The following is a 17,992-nucleotide window of genomic DNA, read 5'->3' as shown; positions in this document are numbered from 1 at the left end:
AAAAGACTGATGAAGTGAGATAACTCTCCTGATGATATCATGCTTAATGTCTGTGACTGAGCTATATGTCAGCATATTAGTAGAGTGCACATTTAAGCCTTAAAAAAAAAAACTTTAAAAGCTTTTTGGCATCACTATTCATGTATCAGTTTGCACTGTTGAGTACAGCTACCCAAAGGACTCTTAGGAAGGAATGGCATTACAGAGGACTTGACCACCTTTAGGGAGCTTGAGTTCACATTAACGAATGAGACCAGAAAAATGGCCACTGTCTCTGTCTTACGTGGCGAGCATTTTGAAGGCATTCCGGCTGTTCCCTTTTTGCTGTTGTATCTCATCCTCCACAATGACATTTAAGGTCACAATTTTGACATATAAAATAACCTATAATTTCAAACAATAGGTAACATTGATAGGTCTGTCACCTTTTACCAAAACAAGGCTCCATAAACAAACCTAAATGTATTGACTATATGAGAATAAGTTCTGCTGCTCATTCAAATAAGAGTTATCACAGACACTGGTCATTCATAAACACACTTAAGGAACAACTTAGCATACAGATTTTGACTGAGTTCAGTCTGTCTCCATTGTCAGTATGGTTTCCTCTCTGAACTTGGTAGGGAATAAGTAGGGAATAATATTCTTCAGCTGTCCACTCCATGGGACTCCATGTCACTCTCCCAGAATGAGGTTGGTTGACTTTACTACTCTCGATTTTGTGATTGGTAAATCCATGACTTGGCTTCAGACAGAATCAAAAGACCATTGTTGATATGCTGCTCAAAATCCCATGTCAAGGGACACAGAAAGTGGTGTGGGGTGTGGAAGGCTTGACAAGCAGGTGCTTTTCCATAGTGGAAGTAGGGAAGGCCTAAGGTGATAATTGGGAATGTGAAATGTCCCCCTAGGCTTGTATGCCTCAACACTAGCTCCCTAGCTGGTAATGCTGTTTGGAAGAACAAGTGTGTGGGCAGGAGAAAGAGAGGGACAGAAGTGGGAATAAGTTGCTAAGAATGTGATCAATAGTAAAGCGCAGCTTCCTGACTGCTCTCTACTTCCTGTTCCACTGAGATGTGAAAAGCTTGAAGCTTCCCAGCTGTGCACTCTCACATCCATGACCCTGCAGCCACTTGACAGACTGTACCTTCTCATTCTGTGAGCTGAAACAGGCTTCCTCCCCTGACGTTGCTTGCTTCTTGCTGGCTCTTGAGACACAGTGCTGAGGCACATAAGTCATGGTAGTCTTGAAGGCTGCCTATGGGATTAGCAACCCTTCCTTCCATGCTGCACTGTCCTGAGCTAGGTCTGCAAAGCTTGAGGAGTTGCTGTGGTAGCAACACCATCACTGGACAGGGTTCTGACAATCTTCATATTTTCCAAGAACTGGAAAGGAATGGACAGAGTTCCAGAATACCAACACCTAACAAAGTGTTCAAAAACCCTGAGTGGCTGTGCAGTGAAGTCCTTCATTGTGATCCTTCCCTGTGGGGCTCGTCCTATTGCATGGGATCGGATTCCTCTATGTATGACTTTCCATTGGCTGAAGTATTTCCTCTAATGTTTCTCATCTTCAGATCTGCTTGTCATCAGTTCAGCTTCTGTTTGTCTGAGAATGTTTATTTCCTCTATTCCTTTACTGGAGAACAGTTTCACAGGATAGGAAATTCTATGTCTGGTCTTATTTGAGCACTTTAAAGCCATTCCCTTGTCTTAGCACACCCACTATTTCTGAGAGAACTAAGTGATTTCTGTCTCTCACATCCATGTGCCCTTTCCTCTAAAGTTTCCCCTTTCTCATAAGTTTTTAGCAGTTTGATTTTGGTGTGTGGTCATCCCAATTGGGATCTATTGAGCTTCTTAGATATATGTTTGTATTTGTATCCCCTTTGGGTATTTTTGATCATTATTTCCCGTGTATGTGCATAGTGAACAACTTGTTACGTCCCCACCTCACTGAGGCTTTAAGTTTGTAAGTTTTTCTAATCCCTCATTTCAGTTCATAGTTTTCTGACTCTTTTCTTATGCGGTGTCTGATTGGCTGCTGAACAGCACTCAAGTTGTCCTGGCATGTACATTTCCCCTCTAGTTTTTCTCTTAGTTCTCTTCATTTCCTGTCTTTCCTGCTGTGGCCTTTACAGCTGACCTTTTTTATGTGGCTGTGATGACATCCTTATTTGTCAATGCAATCATTTCAAGGTCTATAACTACATTTAAATCACACTTTCTCCTCCTCTTACTTGCATGGTGACCGCTGAGGTATTCCTTTGTTTAATGTGTGCATTTTGTTGTCTTTCCTTTACTGAAGTTTGCACTGTAGGACCGTTAATTGACATGTGAATCATTTCAAAGTTCTGAAGGATTATTTTTAAGTTCTATTAGATAAACTCTAGAATAGTATACTCCAATAAGAGATTCTGTAATGATGAAGACTTTTGTATCTGTCTTTTCCAGTACGGTAGCCACTGTATATATTTGGCTGTTAAATACTTTGATTTCTAAATCTTATTTATTCTAAATAAGTTAAAGTCAAATGACATCTGGCTACTACATTCAGTAGCACAGTTGTAAAGCAAAGCCTGCTCTTACGCTGCTTGCTTCTAATCCGAGCAGCTGTGCTCCTAGGGTCTTCACTGTTGCCCAGGTGCTCCTACGGTTCCTTGGGCTGGTAGATCATGAATGCCTTCTAATCCAGGGCTAGCTCCAGCAGTGGTCCATCTTACTGCTCTGCTCTTAAGACTTGGCCAGAAGTCCTGCTGGCTGGCTTTGTGAAGGCTCGCATTACACATACTCAGCAGGTATCCTACTGAACACTCAAGTGGGTCCCTGTGCAGAGTCTAGAACTTGATCATCTGCCCAGTGTATTCCATCTTCCGTAGTCTCCATAGGCAACTAGCATTATGGCCTGAGCTTAGTGAGATGCCACCTTCGCTTGGGCCCTAGCCTGTGTGGCAGTCCATAGTGTGTATCCAGGCAGAAATGCAGGGAAACAAACGTTACCTCATTTTAGCCCTCACCTTTCAGAAGTCACAGCTGGGCTTTGAGCACTGTGTTTTGTCCATTTTTCTACTTTCTTTTCTGTTTTTTTTTTTCTTTTTTTAACAGGCTAGTGTGATAGCAATTGTACACCATCTTGGTGGGAAATTTGAAAATTACATTGTATCACCTCCTTTCCCTGTTTCAAAAGGACTAGGGTAGGGTAGGCATATAGCCCTGTAGTAGAGCACTTGCCTGGCTTGCATGCACCCTAAGCTTCAGTCCCTACTAGCACAGGAGCTGAAAAAGGAGGATGGATGGAAGTTGGGTGTTTATTTCTTAACACAGTAGAATAAGCAGTCACTCTTTTTAACTCAGCATGAACTTTCGTTGTCAGACTGTCACTGCCCAGCCACCATTTTCCTTAGGCTTGCTGTCTCAGAATCTCTACTGTTCTGATGATTTACTCATTCATATCCTGTGTTGTCTCCTTTGTTCATTAACCTCTTTTACCCTCTTACTCATTTTAGAAACGACCACCTGAATTCTTTGTGTAGTATTTCATCTACTTCTGTATCTTTGAGTGCAGTTTTGTAGTTTTAAGAGATAGGGTCTCACTTGGCTCAGTTGGACAGGCACTGGCAAGGACTAGCAAGGACCTTCAACTCTAAATTCTCCTGCTTCCACCTCAAGGAAACTGAACCTTCAGGCCTGTGCTCCACCACAGAGTTCATGTGGGCTGTTGGTTGATGACGTCTTGTTATAGCACTTGTGTGATGGATTTCTTTTTGAGCTAGTTTGCTGCAGAGGAGGGGTCACTTTCAGACTAACTCCATGTGCTGGATTTAAAGTTTGTAAGAACTTTTGTGAGTTTCCCTGGAACTAGAACTGCTGTTTTTTTGGTATTGTGGGCTGGGGGGTGGGGCGGTGAGGGGTTACATTCTCCCGATTTACTTCACACTTCTCCCTCCCGGGAGCCAATCCTGAAACATGGGTGCTGTGTGCCCTCTAGCTTTCTCTGCTTGTCTTTCTTGATCCTTGGAGCTTGTCCTCTATTTCCTGTACCCCAGTCTCTTGTTGTCATGAAGGATGTTCCAATCCTGCCCTCTTACCTTGCAACCTGAAAGGATTTAATTGCCTTTTCCAAAAGGTATGTAATGATGCTCCTATGACAACCTTGTATGCAATGTAAGACAACAATAAAAGATTCACAGTTATTTTAGTATAGATCCCAGATAGAGCCAAGCTGTAGAACTTCCTGCAAATTGACAGCTTTGAGGAAACACTTCCAGTAGGGGAGTGCCTGAGTCTAGGACATGCTGAACTCTCTGCTCAGTTCTCCACTAGAGCCACTCTATGGAAAAAGAAGTAGGTGGAGCTTAGATCCGGCAACATCGAAGGTGAACTAGCATTCATGTGAATTCCCCTGACAGAGTGGCAGACGTGAGTAGCGTTCTAGTATAGTCCAACACATCTTGCTCTGCCGTGGAAAAGCAATCATGGGTGCTTGCCTTGAAGACGGAAAGCAGTTGTGAAACCTGAGAACTAGAGTAGTGCAGGTTCTTAGGTAACATTTGTTTCACTTTTTGAGTAGTAAATATTTTTCTGTGTTGTCTCAGTCCTTCTTTTGCAACATAAAATAAGAAACATTTCAGAATGATATGTGATTAAAAGCCTTTCCAGCCTTAGACTGCTCATTATCTACACATATAAGGCAGTGTCTGTTAACATCTTGATTGACTTTATTTCCATAAACCTTTGAATGGTTTAAACTAAAAACTTAATCATGTTTCCCAATTATATCTATGTGCAGGAAATACTAAAGAATGAAAAATACAGAGAAGACATTAAAATAAGAAGTCAAGAGTTTTATGAAAAAGATAAACTCGGTAAAGAAACCAGTGAAGAACTCTTGCCTTCACCTACCGCAACTCAAGTTAAAGGGCATGCCTCTGCCCCGTATTTTGGAAAGGAAGAACCCTCAGTGGCTCCCACCAGCACTGGCAAAACTTTTCAGCCAGGATCCTGGATGCCAGAAGACGGCAGAAGACAAAGTCAATGAATGTACTGTTGTAAAGTCATATCACTTATAAGGATATGGCTATTCTAACAAATAAAAGGTTAAAAGTTGATCCCTTTGTATTTCCTGACTGTAAGCTGTGTTCCACAAAGTGTGTTTACTGTGTATAACATAACATTGTAAGCATAGAAGCCTAACTGTACCTTAGGTTTGAATCCTACACTTATTCACTCATCATTTCCTTCCTTGATTACAATGCTGACAAGTGTCATGCTGCTTTAAATACCCAGTGCATGCAAGCTCCCTGGGCTCAGTCAGGAACCAGCACAGATAATGTAAGGACAACAGTGGGCTTTCACAGATGCTAAAAAGGGAAGGAGATTATTTCAATAAGAGAACTGGGGACAAAACATATGATCCAAAGAAAATTTAAGTAATGCATAGTAGGTTTGCTGTCAGGTCATATAGAACAGTCATGTGAATCTTTTACAGAATAAATATTTATTTATAATAAGTTATTTTCTAGCCTGATTATCATGTGCCTTAGGTTCTACCTTGTTTTAGAAATAAGGTCTCACTGTGTACACACTGGCCTCAAATCCAGGGATCCACCTGCCTCTGCTGGCATGCTAGACTTCCTTTGCTGTTCCACTTTTTAAAAGCCACCTAGTTACCCACACCCAAACAGTGGATGGAGCTTGGGGACTCTTTATGGAAGAATAGGAAGAAGGATTGTGGGCTGTGAAAGAGATAGGAACCCCACAGGAAGTCCAACAGAGTCAACTAACCTGAACCCTTAGGGCTTCAGAGTCTGAACCACCAACCAAAGAACACACACAGGCCGGGCCTAGGCCTGCCCGCTGAGGTGGAGCAGATGTGCACCTAGGTCTCCAGGTGGGTCCTGGACAACTGGAACGGGGGCTATCCCAAAAACTGCTGCCTGTATGTGGGATATGGTCTTCTAGCTGAGCTGCTTTGTCTCGCTTCAATGAGAGGAAGCACCTAGCCTCACAGAGACTTGAAGTGCCAGGGTGGGGGATTCCCAAGGGGGTCCACACCTTCGTGGAGAAGGGGAGGTGGGATGGATTAAGGATTAATGGAGGGGGTGACCAGGATGGATGCAGTGAGTAGAATGTAAAGTGAATAAGTAAAAAAAAAAATTAAATTAAAAAAAAAAAAAAGCCAGCCGGGCAGTGGTGGCACACACCTTTTTTATTCCCAGCACTTGGGAAGCACAATCAGGCAAATTTCTGAGTTCAAGACCAGCCTGGTCTACAGTGAGATCCAGGACAGCCAGGACTACACAGAAAAACCCTGTCTCAAAACAAACAAACAAACAAACAAAAAACACCTAGCAGTGAAGCATTCAAAGTGGAATTTAAATATTAAATAATATCTTACCTGCCATGTTTCATTTTTTAATTAGCTATATTTGAACATTTCAAAGTTTATCATTATGTCTTTCGAGACAGATTTTATACATACTTTAAGTTTTTAGTCTCAAGAGTGAAAATGTTCATATTGACAAAAGAACACTGTATACCGTAAGTATATACTTAAGGACTAAATCCTTCCAGTTTTCCATGCTTCTGCTATACATGTATGTGGATACTTCTGCAATGATGGGCTTAACATTGACAGACTTTGAAAGCGCAAAACAAGTGTCTCTAATTCCAGGGTTTAATCATATAACCAAGCTAGCTGTACCTATATTTGAGGTATACACACAGAAGTAACTATATGGACTGAGCATGTTATATTTAGGAATACACACATGTATGTATGTATGTATGTAACAAAGAAAAGTGGGCATGAATTTGAAAGATGGCAGGCATTAGGGCTGGGGTGGGGTGGGAGAATGGGAAGGTTTGGAGGGAGGAAAGAAAAGTGGAAAATGATGTAATTATAATCTCAAAACATAAAAAAAAAATTAAGGAAAAATCATTACCATTCTTTTATCAACATAAAAAGCTTTTTTTTTTTTTTTTTTGGTTTTTTGAGACAGGGTTTCTCTGTATAGCCCTGGCTGTCCTGGAACTCACTCTGTAGACGAGGCTGGCCTCGAACTCAGAAATCCGCCTGCCTTTGCCTCCCAAGTGCTGGGATTAAAGGCATGCGCCACCACCGCCTGGCCTGTTCTTTTCTTTCTTAACCTTAAACTAATTACCACCGTACTGATCTTTTTAATGCTATTTCCTTAACCACATTATTTAAAATATAATCTGAATTTATTTAAATCACTCTTCAAACTGTTTATATTCTTTAAAAAAAAGGATGAAGAGGCTATGGAAATCAACTGAGATTTCAAGAAATTATGAAGTAACTTGTCCAAGTTCCATTTGCATTTTCAAAACTTTGAATCTGACTGTTAATTGTGTTTGAAAAACTTGGCCTTAAATATTTATTCCAAACAAGAAGCAATAAAACAGTGATCCTATACCCAGATACAGATATTAAGTCAACCATCTGAAGTAAGATCACATTTCCTCTATCATTTTGGGAAAAACGCTTGAACAGCCTCAGGACAGCTTGTTTCTATCCACAAAAGGGGAAAAAAATTAGTTTTTAGAAATTCAGACATAACAAATGGGCATTTCTTTTAAAAAGTATTCTGTGTAACATGTAAGAATCTTCCAACAATACTCCAATTTCTCAATGAGAAAAGATGGATTTTCTGAAGAATTCCAAACTTAACAGTATTTCCTGCTTTACACCCAGCACACACACACACACATACCCCTTCCCCAATAGTTTAAATGTCTGTTAATCTTACGTATACAAAAAGACTCCAATGTTGAAAAAATAGCTTACATCAAATACAAAATTGCCACATTAGAACATTAAGGTATATTAAGAAACCAGACTTTTAGTTAAATGTATACTGAAACCTCTTCTTTAGTGGCTGAGAGTTATTGTATCTTTTGCTTCAATATTTGGAGTCCACACTAAAATGTGGCCATAAACAAAATATACTGAAACTTTCTGTGAAATTAGTAACATCCAAACTGTGGGTTCTGAAGATCTATGGAGACCAGTGGTTCTTTATAAGCAAGTTTTGTTTTAATTTAGATGATATAATACCTTATTACATAAATATAATACAACCGAGATCAGCTGACTGACTTGAGTAAATACTGAATTTTTTTAGTGCCTAGAGCTGAAGATGGGACCACCCAGGAGTTAATAACCTAAAGAAAACAGCTGGTCCATCAACATTCTCAGTCCTTAACTTCTTTTGAGAAACTATCCTAATTCTAGCACATTTAGCTATGACTGAAATTCAAAATCTTTTTGAAACATTAACTTGCACGACATATGTCATTTAAATGAATTCTCCTCCCACCAAAAAACAAAAACTCAAGACCTCTTTATAAAAAGGTATCAAATTTATTTCAATATTTAGTTTCATTTTTATTAAGACTAACAATTATTGTAACTTAAAATCATCAGAGGTGCAGAAAACAATAATAAGCAGTTCAGTCCTGCAGTGAATGTAGCTCAACCATGCTTTTAGAGAAGCCATGTTTAATAGTCTCGTGTGTGTATTGCCACTGGAAGGTGCCCAGCTTCGTACTTCTGCCATTTTATTGCAGTCCCTGCAACCACTGTTATACCCATGAAATCATGTTTCCAAATTTAAACCCTTACTGGCTTAAATTATGAAGTATGACTACATAAACTTGAAATTTTGATTTTCACTTTGAACTTATGTTAAGTAAAGAGTTAACAGGACATCACTACTGTATTGGTTATAAACAGTAAAAACAAAAGTAGTGTCTATGTAATCAGCGAATTATCTGGTGACATTTAACAATTTCCCATTTAAAACAGAATCCAAGGTATCAACAGCACAAGGCATTTGCACTGCTGGCTCTACAGCATGTTACTCTGCAACACACTTAAGCAAATGGCAGTGCTCAAAGTACAAAACTTATTCTATCCAGTAGATGGTACTGAACATGGTCAAAGTCATAAGAATCCTATATAAAGTTAGGTTTTAAAATGCAGTATCTTGATAACTACTAGCTGTGTTAAAAGCTAAAGTCAGAAGAATGAAAATAGCCATACTCATTAATAAAATTTTCCTTTGAGAAAGTAATGCTTCCATTCCAAAAAATAAGCAGTAATGATTTTGAAAAAGTGATTAAAATACTGTATCTCTTTTAAGCCAAAGTAAACTTTCACCTCAGAAGGCTAATTCTCTTACATTCCTAATATCCTCTGTCCAGAACTGAACCCCATTTAAACTACCATTTAAATAGGATTCATAATCTAAAACCGTTTTCTCATCATTTTTCACTTGAGTACTTTAAGCTCCAAAATGGCAAATGAGTGTCAGTTTAAAGAATTTTTACTACAGTTGAACAGACAAAAATACTTAGGACCTGGAATGGTTTTTTTTCCTCTCAAATTTTAAAGTATTTCATAATACTCGAGGATGGGATCCAATTCTAAACACAAGGTCCGCTTGTATTTCTCATGGCTTGGAGATAACTTTGTGTCTTTAGTGCACCTGTATTTTGACTGCAACCCATCCCAAAGTGTGCTGTGGGCTTTTCCACTCCTGGCATCATGTCTGAGCACAGGTGTTAGATTTTACAGTGCTTTTGAGCTTTGAATTTTCACATTACATATGCTCCACCTGTATGATAAATGCTATCTTAAATACTTGCCAGTAGCTACCAACAAACTTTTATTTCCAAGCCTAAAAGTAACTATAGTATTGAGGTCAGAACATGACTCTTGTGTACGGTCAGATTGAACTTACTACATAATATACTATCCAGAACCGACTGGAAGCTTAGTGAGAGTCCTTCTAAAGCTGCAGATTTTCTAAAGAGGTTTTCTCTAGCTGCAGTCTGTTCACCCCTTCAATCCTTCTTTAGTCGTTTAGCTTTTGCGATGTTTTCCTGCCGTTTTTGCTTCTTCTTCTGCTCCTTCTCCCTGGCTTCAATCATCTTGGCCAACTTCCAGGAGAGTACAGCACTAGCTAGGAACAGTGGCGTAAGCGCCAAGATAACTGTGGTAAGGAAGCCATATGGGTCCTTTGCAGCCCACTCCACAACATACTCGGCCCAAGCCTTTATGTCAAGCATCTTTGCAGCAAGCAGGAAGCTGGGGCTTGGAAAATGGAGGGAGAGGGGAAAGAGGGAAAAAAAAACAGAAGACTATATGGTTAATCAAATCCTGAAAGTTAGAACACATCCAATTTAATCAGAATTCCATTATCACATAGTTTTGGTTTGTTTTTTCAGTATTAGTTAGTAGTACTTTAATAAAGATTGGTATCTCCATTTAGGAAAAAAAATAGTTCAAATTGAACAACACAAATAATCAATTTATAGGAAGTAAAGACTAATTTATAGAAGGTAAGGCCCATTTGACCTGTGTCCTATGGGCATTCTCCATGCCTCTAATTCTCAGGACAAACTATGCAGGAGCAGACAAACAAGGATCTTAACTTCCATAGGCTCAGTTCAGGAAAGAACTAAATCTTGTCATTGCTGACACACCATTAGTACTGCTAAGGACTAATTAACAAAAGTACAAATCAGACTTCATGTCTGACTTCTAGAGCCAGACCATAAGAGAAAGAGAAGTAGATGGTTATTTCTGGAACATATAGGTTAAGGAAACCATAATGCTAAAAAAAATAAAAAAATAAAAACACATTCATACATCCAGGAAAAAAAAATGATTGCTAGGTTTTGTTCCTGTTTCTAGCAACCTGTTTCAATTACAGGTTGAATTGCAATGCCTGGATAGAGAAGGTTTGTGTGTGTTTACAGCCACCTAAAGTCTCAAGCTAAGATTTTTAAAAACCATTTACCTTATGTTAGAGAAGTGACCTCTAATTTTCCCTTGGGACTATCAGTGAGTCAATCACAATTCAGATGATTGTTAGTTATATCTTCTTCAGCTTGACCATACGATGTGGAGGGGGTTAAATTCTCTCTATATATATATGAATAAGCTGGAAAAGAAGAAAATTAAGTCATAACTATTCTAAGACATTTTAGGATATTTTGATCACACTGTGAACCCCAAGATTGTGCCATAGTGTGACCCAGCCCTTAGCACACACCTTTGGTCCCTCTGCCTGGAATGCAGACACACCCTTGGTATATACCTTTAATCCCAAACAATGAAGGTAAAGGTAGTTTGTAGAAGGAAGTATTTGAAAGTGATGTCAAATTGAGTGGCAGCCAAAGTGATGAATCAGAGAAAGATTTGATAGGACAGGATATACCCAGCCCTCACAAGAAGAGAAAGGAAAAAGAGGCTACTTAAGAGGGCAGCACCAGAAAGAAGAGAGGAGGAGGCAGTTTTACCAGGAGAGTTTTACAGAGACAGGCTACAGAGAGAGAACAAGCTAGACACAGGTTAAGACAATGAGCCAGAGGATGACAAGAAGCCAGAGATCAGAACCCATTGCTGAAATTAGTTTGAGGTCAAGCAGAGCAATTCAGAAGAGGAGAGAGAGAAGCCAGATTGAATCAGTCAGCTTGGCAAGGAGTTTGAGCCAGAACATCTGAGTTGGCCAGTTGCGGGCCAGCACTCAGGAAGAACAAGAAAGGATGAGCTTATTCCGAAATAAGTCTCAAAAGCTGAAAACATTCTAGGCCTAGGTAAGGTTGTATGGAGGCTAGAAGCTTCCAGGACTAGGCCTAGGTTAGCAGACTGAGCAGTATGCCTCAGAGATGACAATTACAACAGAATAAAAGATACCTTTATAGTAAGATTATGAATGGAAAAAAAATCTCTTAAATTCTCTAAACACAAGTAAAAACATATTTCTATAATAATATACCATTTTAACACCTATTTCTACCTAAATTACAACTGCAAATGCCTCAAAATAAGAGTCCTAATTCATAGAAGCCAAGTATTTTAAGTAAACTATTTGATTACTAAATTTTTGTCTGAATAATAAAGTTATGACTTTCACTGACATAAAAAAAAAAAATCCAGCTGGCTGACTGACATGTTACAGGCACCATACCCACAAAGATTTGGAATCTTTGCGTCTACTCTGGGGATCCAATCCAAGGCCTAGTGGAGCATAGTAGGCAGGTGCCAAGAGTTTAAACTGCTTGTACTTAAGACTCCTCATTTATTTGTTGGATTGGGTACATCATTACAAAGTCAAAAACTGTGCTTTGCTCTTTAAAGATTTTGTGATCTGTAGTACAATTAGTGTACCTTCCAGGAAAATAAAAGATTACCAAAATAGGTATGGTACCCACAACAAATTATGGTCCCCATCAAGAAAACTATCCCTGGTTTTAACTTCCATGTCCCCATGCTAATTTAATCTTCGTATTTGTACCAGAAACCATGCCTCTACTTTCAGCACACTAAACTGGCTGGAGACGTTAACCATCCTGACCCAAGTCGTAACGCCCTCGCCCAGTTGTAACCAGTTTGCAGGGAGGTCCAAGAAGGATCGATCTTTCTCGAGCCCAGTAACGAGCTAAATGCAAGTCTGCGAAGAGCGCGTAACTTTGCAAATAGACTAGCGCGACTTAAAGACTAGGTTGTGGCAAAGTTACCGTCCACAGGCCACACATCTTGAGTGCACCTCAGTCTCGGACCCAAACATCCTCCCCTCACTTTCAGGCATACTCCTTCACCTCAAAAAGCCTAGGGGACCCGGAGCTGCACCTGGCGGCTCCATACCTACAGCTTCCTTCTTCTAACTTTCCCTCCTTAGGATTCTCCTTGCCCCGGGCCATGTCCACCAACATCCGTCGGCCTCACAGGCTGAGGACACCGCCCCGCCGAGCGGAGCCGGGCAGGATCCGCCATTCAGGAGCTCAGAAAGCCGGGGTAGCCCGGCCACACGCTCAGCCTAGGCTACTGCTAGCCACCGCACACCCTAGGGCATCCCGCTCCCATTCCCACTCACCGCCAGTCAGGAAAGTGGAAAGCGGAAACCGCTCCGCTCAGGTCCCGCCCACAGGCGTGGCGGGGCGGGGCGGGATGAGGAAGTCGCGGACGGGCTTCCGGCGGCGCCATTGCTCGAGCCAGAGCGAGAGGGCGGGGCGTCGCGGCGCGGTGGTTTCGGGTCCGCGCGGCAGGTGATGCTGCGGGCTGCTTCGTGTCCGCTGCCGATGGGGCATCGTGGCCTCGCGTCCTGCGTGGGACGCTGGCGAGGAGACGGAGCGGGTGAGAAGTTCGTACAGGGTACTCTCAGCTGAGAAAGCCGCCGATAGAAAAGAGGTGGACCCCGCAGTCTTCTTCGAGCCTTCTCGCGGCCGTGGAAGGACTCTGGCTTGTTTCCTGACTCACCCCTCACTCGTGCTTTATAGTTGAACAGTAGTTAAATATTTAAAGATTCAGACAAAGCAGCAGCCGGGCTGGAATGTGTCCAATGAACCTTGTTACCAGGGGGAATGCTGCCACGCTGTGGGAAAGAGGTTTTGTTGTTTGTTTTTAATTTAAGAGCCTAACTTATTTCACAAAGGAATGGTCGATACTTGCCCAAAGTAAGCTGTCAATAATTAAACTGTCAGGGCATAGAGATCCCACAGAAGTACTTGTTCTTCCAATACATAAATAAAGGACTTCAAAAGTCAACAAGCAGAAAGGGGTGCGTTAAATGGGTCTCCTAATCTTCAGGAACTGAAAGATTAGCTCTAGTTTGGTTGGTGCTCAAATTTTGTGATTGCTTGCCTGAACTACTTGCTCTGTTTGACTGCCTCTGGCGAATGTTGCAAGACCTCCTCACTGTTGTGTGCCAAATAAAGCAAGTTTTTATTCCTGAGAGACGAGCGTTCTCTTTGAGGAGCAAGCCGAGACATGTATGAGTAGTTAAAGTGTAACAACAGTAACCATTATTTACCAAGAAGCAGACTTTGGCAGATAATCTAAGGATCTAAAATACTGCTCCTCAGGTATATGCTAATGGTTGCATATTGTATTAGCAGCCGTGGTTTTCTTATTCTTGTGTGAAAACCTGAAGGATTGCTTAAACCTGTGCAGAACAAACAGATCCGTAACCAGCTTGTATAGGTGACATGTTCACTTCAATAGATGGTATCTCACAAGTTCTGTCTGCCAGTGTGTTGCTCTGTTTTATCTCTAAAGGTCCTGGAGTCCCCACAAGTCTTGGGAATAAAAGGAAGCACAGAAAGGAAGGGGGGGCGTGTCACCGGCACAATCATGCGTAGTACACACAATTACAAAGGAAAGAAAGCAAGCAAGCTTTGGCTAAAATGTACTGGAGACCTTATCTTCACATTCTAATTTTAGGGATCTATCTTCTATATTAGGCAGACTTGTGCAAGCCCAAGAACAGCATACAGGTTGCCATAGAGGACAGCCTTACTGTGGCCTGCATTACCTTAACCAAAGTTGATAAGCTCCCAAACCATGGACTGACTGCAATGGTAAGGTCAGTTTTTTAGTTTCTGTACTGAAACCCCCACAGAACTCATTCACTCTGAGCCTTTTCTTCCTGTGCATCTAGAGAACAGACCTCTGGTCATTTGGGTCCCTTCAGATCAGTAAATTAGTCTGAATCTGGCCAGTCCTCTAGCTGCTTATCCTTTCTGAGAGGGAGGGAGTAGTCATGGTTTTGTTTGTTTGAGAGAGTCTTGCTATGTAGCGTAGGCTCTGCTTGAACTCTGGTCCAGCCTCTTAAGTAATGGGATGATGGACATTCACCACCACTGTTGTCTCCTTAACTTGGATTTAGTCTCCCAAATGTCCTTCAGAAAAAGCATTATTAGATAACAACTAATACGTTATGCCTTGTTTTAGCCAGGTGCAACCCCGAGACTTGAGAGGTAAAGACAGGAAGTTTAAGAGTTCAGTATCTTGGTAGGCGTACAGTGAGTTTGAGCCATTCTGGGCTACTTGAGACCCTGTCTCAGAGAGGAGGTAGGGTGTTATGATAGTTCCCATTGGAGAGCAGTGTAGGAAGAGCTGTGTACTCAAGATTAAAACAGCATGCCCACATAGGGAACTCTGAAGCAAAGGAAGATCTGCACAATGTTTATTATTGCACAAAGTCTTAAAAACTTGTAAGTTTGCTTTTCTCAATTCCTAGCAAACTTGCCATTCCTTAGTTTCTAACCATGTGTCAATGAAAGGAGTGTGCCCTGAATAAGATTCTATTATAATAATGTTATTATTTGCTCTAATTAAAAGATGCCAAAAGGTCTCTCATCTATCCTTGGCTTTATTTCCCTCTAGTAACCCTATACATATTTAACTTCTTTTGATGGAATTGGATTTTATCCTTGAAGTTTTATTTCATAACCTTATTTTTACACCTTTGCTTTTCATCAAAACACAATGCAAATGCATTTCTTAGTCGCCATGTTGGTAACTTTAAGAATTAATTGGGCTTATTATATTTTGAAGAACATGCTGATGAATAATAAATTTAAAAAATCAGTTGAGTACTTTCTGTGTACCAAGTACTGAAGTCGGTGCTTCTCAAGTACTGTCCCTAATCCTGAACAGGTTTTCCAGTTAACAACAGGAGACTTAAAAAGTAAAGCAGGATTCTAAACATTCCTTACCCAAATCCCTGCTCGCTCAGAGTCTTGGCAGACATGTTTTCTCTTTCCTTAACCCTCCCGCCCCACCAAGTGGAGTTATGCTTTTTAAATATCATTGCTGACAATTACTAAAATCCCCGACTTCAGAATTGCCTACTGCCCAGGTGGTGGCAGCATGTCTCAGAGCTAGTGTGCTGGGGAAGGCTTTCCCAGTCTTGCTTGTAGGCTGCTTGTTTGAACGTGCATAACCTGCAGAACGCTTTCACTTCTCTATTTATCGACCCATCGGTGATTCATCCCACAATAGCCTCCTCTTCTAGGTAGATTACACTCCGGTAGTTTCTCTTCAGCTTGTTTTATCTATGAAGTGTCTATCAGACTCTTTCTAGAAACTCATTAGGATTTATCAGGCGAGACAGTGTTATTTTAGTTGTTATTTTTAACCAGTATTTGATACTATTGGGCAGTACTGAAAGTATCAATATTAGCTAATACTACTAAGAAATATCTGCTTAAATCAGATGCATGTGTCTTAAACTCACAGATTCATCGGGGAAGGAGCTTAGGAAAAGCAGAATTAGTACTCAAAAGAATAAGAAACTCAACAGGGAGTAATGCAAGATTATCATTTATTGGGCTAAGGAGACCGAGGGTAAAGAGGCTGTGGCAGTCAAGGCTGAATTCCATCCCCAGAGCCCAACTCATGGAAGATCAGACACACACAGATGCCCTTTGTTGTTGTTGTTTTCATTAAGCATTTAGCTGATGATTTCTTGGGAGCTTGCTTTTATGCCTTTGCAGAGCTAATGCCTTTGAAGGGGGCTGCCAAACAACTGCTGCCTTCCTGCAGGAGTCCTCGACACGCACCACCCACCACCGCTTGCCTTGCCCCATCTCTTCAGTCTGTGGTCACTGCTTTATTGCCTTTTCCAAGACAGTAACCTAGACAGTTTTTTAGAATGTAAACCACGAGATTAGTTGCCTCAAAAATATGAATATCACTGTATCATTTTTGCAGTACTGGGCTGAACCAAGGTCTGAGGCACGTGCAAATTCCTACTCCTGTTCCTGTGTGTGAGACCTACATCCTTATCCCTTTGTAATTTAATGTCTTTGTTAGTTTGTTTGAAACAAGGGATTTTAGCTGTTGTTCTATTGATGTGGAGAGAAACCATGACCAAGGAAACTTAAAAAAGGAAGCAGTTGATTGGGAGCTTGTTTACCATTTGAGAGGGTTATTCCACCACCATCATAGCAGGGGGCTGGAGAAGTACCCGAAAGCTCACATCTAAATCACAAATTGCAGGCAGAGAATAAGCTAGACTGGGTGTGGCTGAGCTTTTGAAATCTCTGAGCCCACCCCTAGTGACACATCTCCTCTAACAAGGCCACACCTCTTATTCCTTACTGAACAGCCCATCCACTGGGAAGTGAATATTTAAATATATGATCCTTTGGGTGCCATTCTCAGTCAAACCACAGAGTATTGCTAAGTTGGCCATCCTAGTCTTGAACTTCCTGTTGTTCTAAATAGTAGATTTCAGGGTATAGTGTTACTCAAGGAACTGGTAGTGTTGGAACAGATTAAGTACATTAATCTGTTTGTGAAGCATGAGTTAAAGTGCTGAGGGATGGAAGATTTTGAAAGTGATAAAGGTGTCTGGGAAGGGATGTTATGTGTCAAACCTAATAAAGCTGTTTGTAGATCAATAAATACATCGTGGTTACATCCCATTAATAGAAGAAGTTTACGTAGTTGCTTAGTGCTTTCCAAGTATGTAAAATTATCTACAGGTCATGATTCATCATTTTCATTGATAAGATAAAAAGAATTAGTTCTAGACTATAGGTGCTAAAACTTAAGATAAGAGCAGCTAGACTGCTGATCTAACTAGAGATACTGAAATGGGATAAGGGTGTATATGCAGAGTAGGCGCCCTTTCTAGCTACGGTTTAGCCTTACATTCTCGGTGCGGACTGCAAGAGGAGCAGAGTAGATAGCAGGAGCCATCCTCGATTCTTTGCCTGCCGGGGATATTTTCGTATAGTTTTGAGCCAGTTGGAGGAGGGAGGTTGTTGTCTTGTTTTATCTTTTTCAGTCAGTGCAGGTGGCTGTATGTCACTGATTTGGGTCAGTTTTAGGCTTTTGTTCACATAATACTGAAAATCGGATGCCTGCTATCTTTAACACTGCTCATAATTCTTAATTTCTAGAATGCCCTATATGCACAGGCAGCCAACAAATTTCCGGTAGTTGGAGGAGGAATGAGTAGTTTTGAATGAAGAAAATGCTCTAGTAAATTCCTGCAATGCTATATAATCCTGTTGATATTTGAGAGGCCTCAAGCTCTATTCCTGAATCTTGATACTCAGATATTAGTCCTGTCTCTTAAATGAGTCAGCTGGGCTGCTATGTCAAGATGCCTTTTGTTCCTCTGCTAGATTTTACTAGTCACCAATTTTACTCTCCTATTGGGAAAAGTAG

The 17,992-nt window shown here is 40.9% G+C and overlaps 2 protein-coding genes and 1 long non-coding RNA gene across 5 annotated transcripts in view; 2 read left to right on the top strand and 1 right to left on the bottom strand.

Annotated features, from left to right (window-relative positions):
* The window catches only part of Ndufaf2 (NADH:ubiquinone oxidoreductase complex assembly factor 2), a 114,569-nt gene extending 109,461 nt beyond the window's left edge, over nt 1-5,108 (top strand). The window contains exon 4 of the mRNA XM_031360528.1: nt 4,790-5,108. Within this exon, the coding sequence (XP_031216388.1) occupies nt 4,790-5,038 (249 nt within the window). The 3' untranslated portion in view covers nt 5,039-5,108. The remainder of the gene's footprint in view (nt 1-4,789) is intronic.
* Nucleotides 5,109-8,361: 3,253 nt separating this feature from the next.
* On the bottom strand, nt 8,362-13,032 carry Smim15 (small integral membrane protein 15). Of its 3 annotated transcripts, none has more exons than XM_031360234.1 (3): nt 12,906-13,032; nt 10,827-10,970; nt 8,362-10,117 (listed from the first exon to the last, which is right to left on the bottom strand). In XM_031360234.1, exon 3 carries the CDS (start codon nt 10,090-10,092, stop codon nt 9,868-9,870), a length of 225 nt encoding a protein of 74 aa, XP_031216094.1. In that variant the 5' UTR covers nt 10,093-10,117; nt 10,827-10,970; nt 12,906-13,032; the 3' UTR covers nt 8,362-9,867. The 3 variants fall into 3 exon arrangements, with proteins under 3 accessions (XP_031216094.1, XP_031216095.1, XP_031216096.1); XM_031360235.1 differs by lacking the exon at nt 12,906-13,032 and adding an exon at nt 12,677-12,895; XM_031360236.1 differs by lacking the exon at nt 12,906-13,032 and adding an exon at nt 12,681-12,895.
* LOC116083441 overlaps nt 13,005-17,992 on the top strand; it is a 14,185-nt gene continuing 9,197 nt past the window's right edge. The window contains exon 1 of the long non-coding RNA XR_004115711.1: nt 13,005-13,165. This is a non-coding gene — a long non-coding RNA (uncharacterized LOC116083441). The remainder of the gene's footprint in view (nt 13,166-17,992) is intronic.

The sequence above is a fragment of the Mastomys coucha genome, unplaced genomic scaffold (genome assembly GCF_008632895.1).
Source record: "Mastomys coucha isolate ucsf_1 unplaced genomic scaffold, UCSF_Mcou_1 pScaffold8, whole genome shotgun sequence".
Lineage (NCBI taxonomy): Eukaryota > Metazoa > Chordata > Mammalia > Rodentia > Muridae > Mastomys > Mastomys coucha.
Note: the sequence above shows the minus strand (reverse complement) of the source record. Positions and strands in the feature narration are given on the sequence as shown.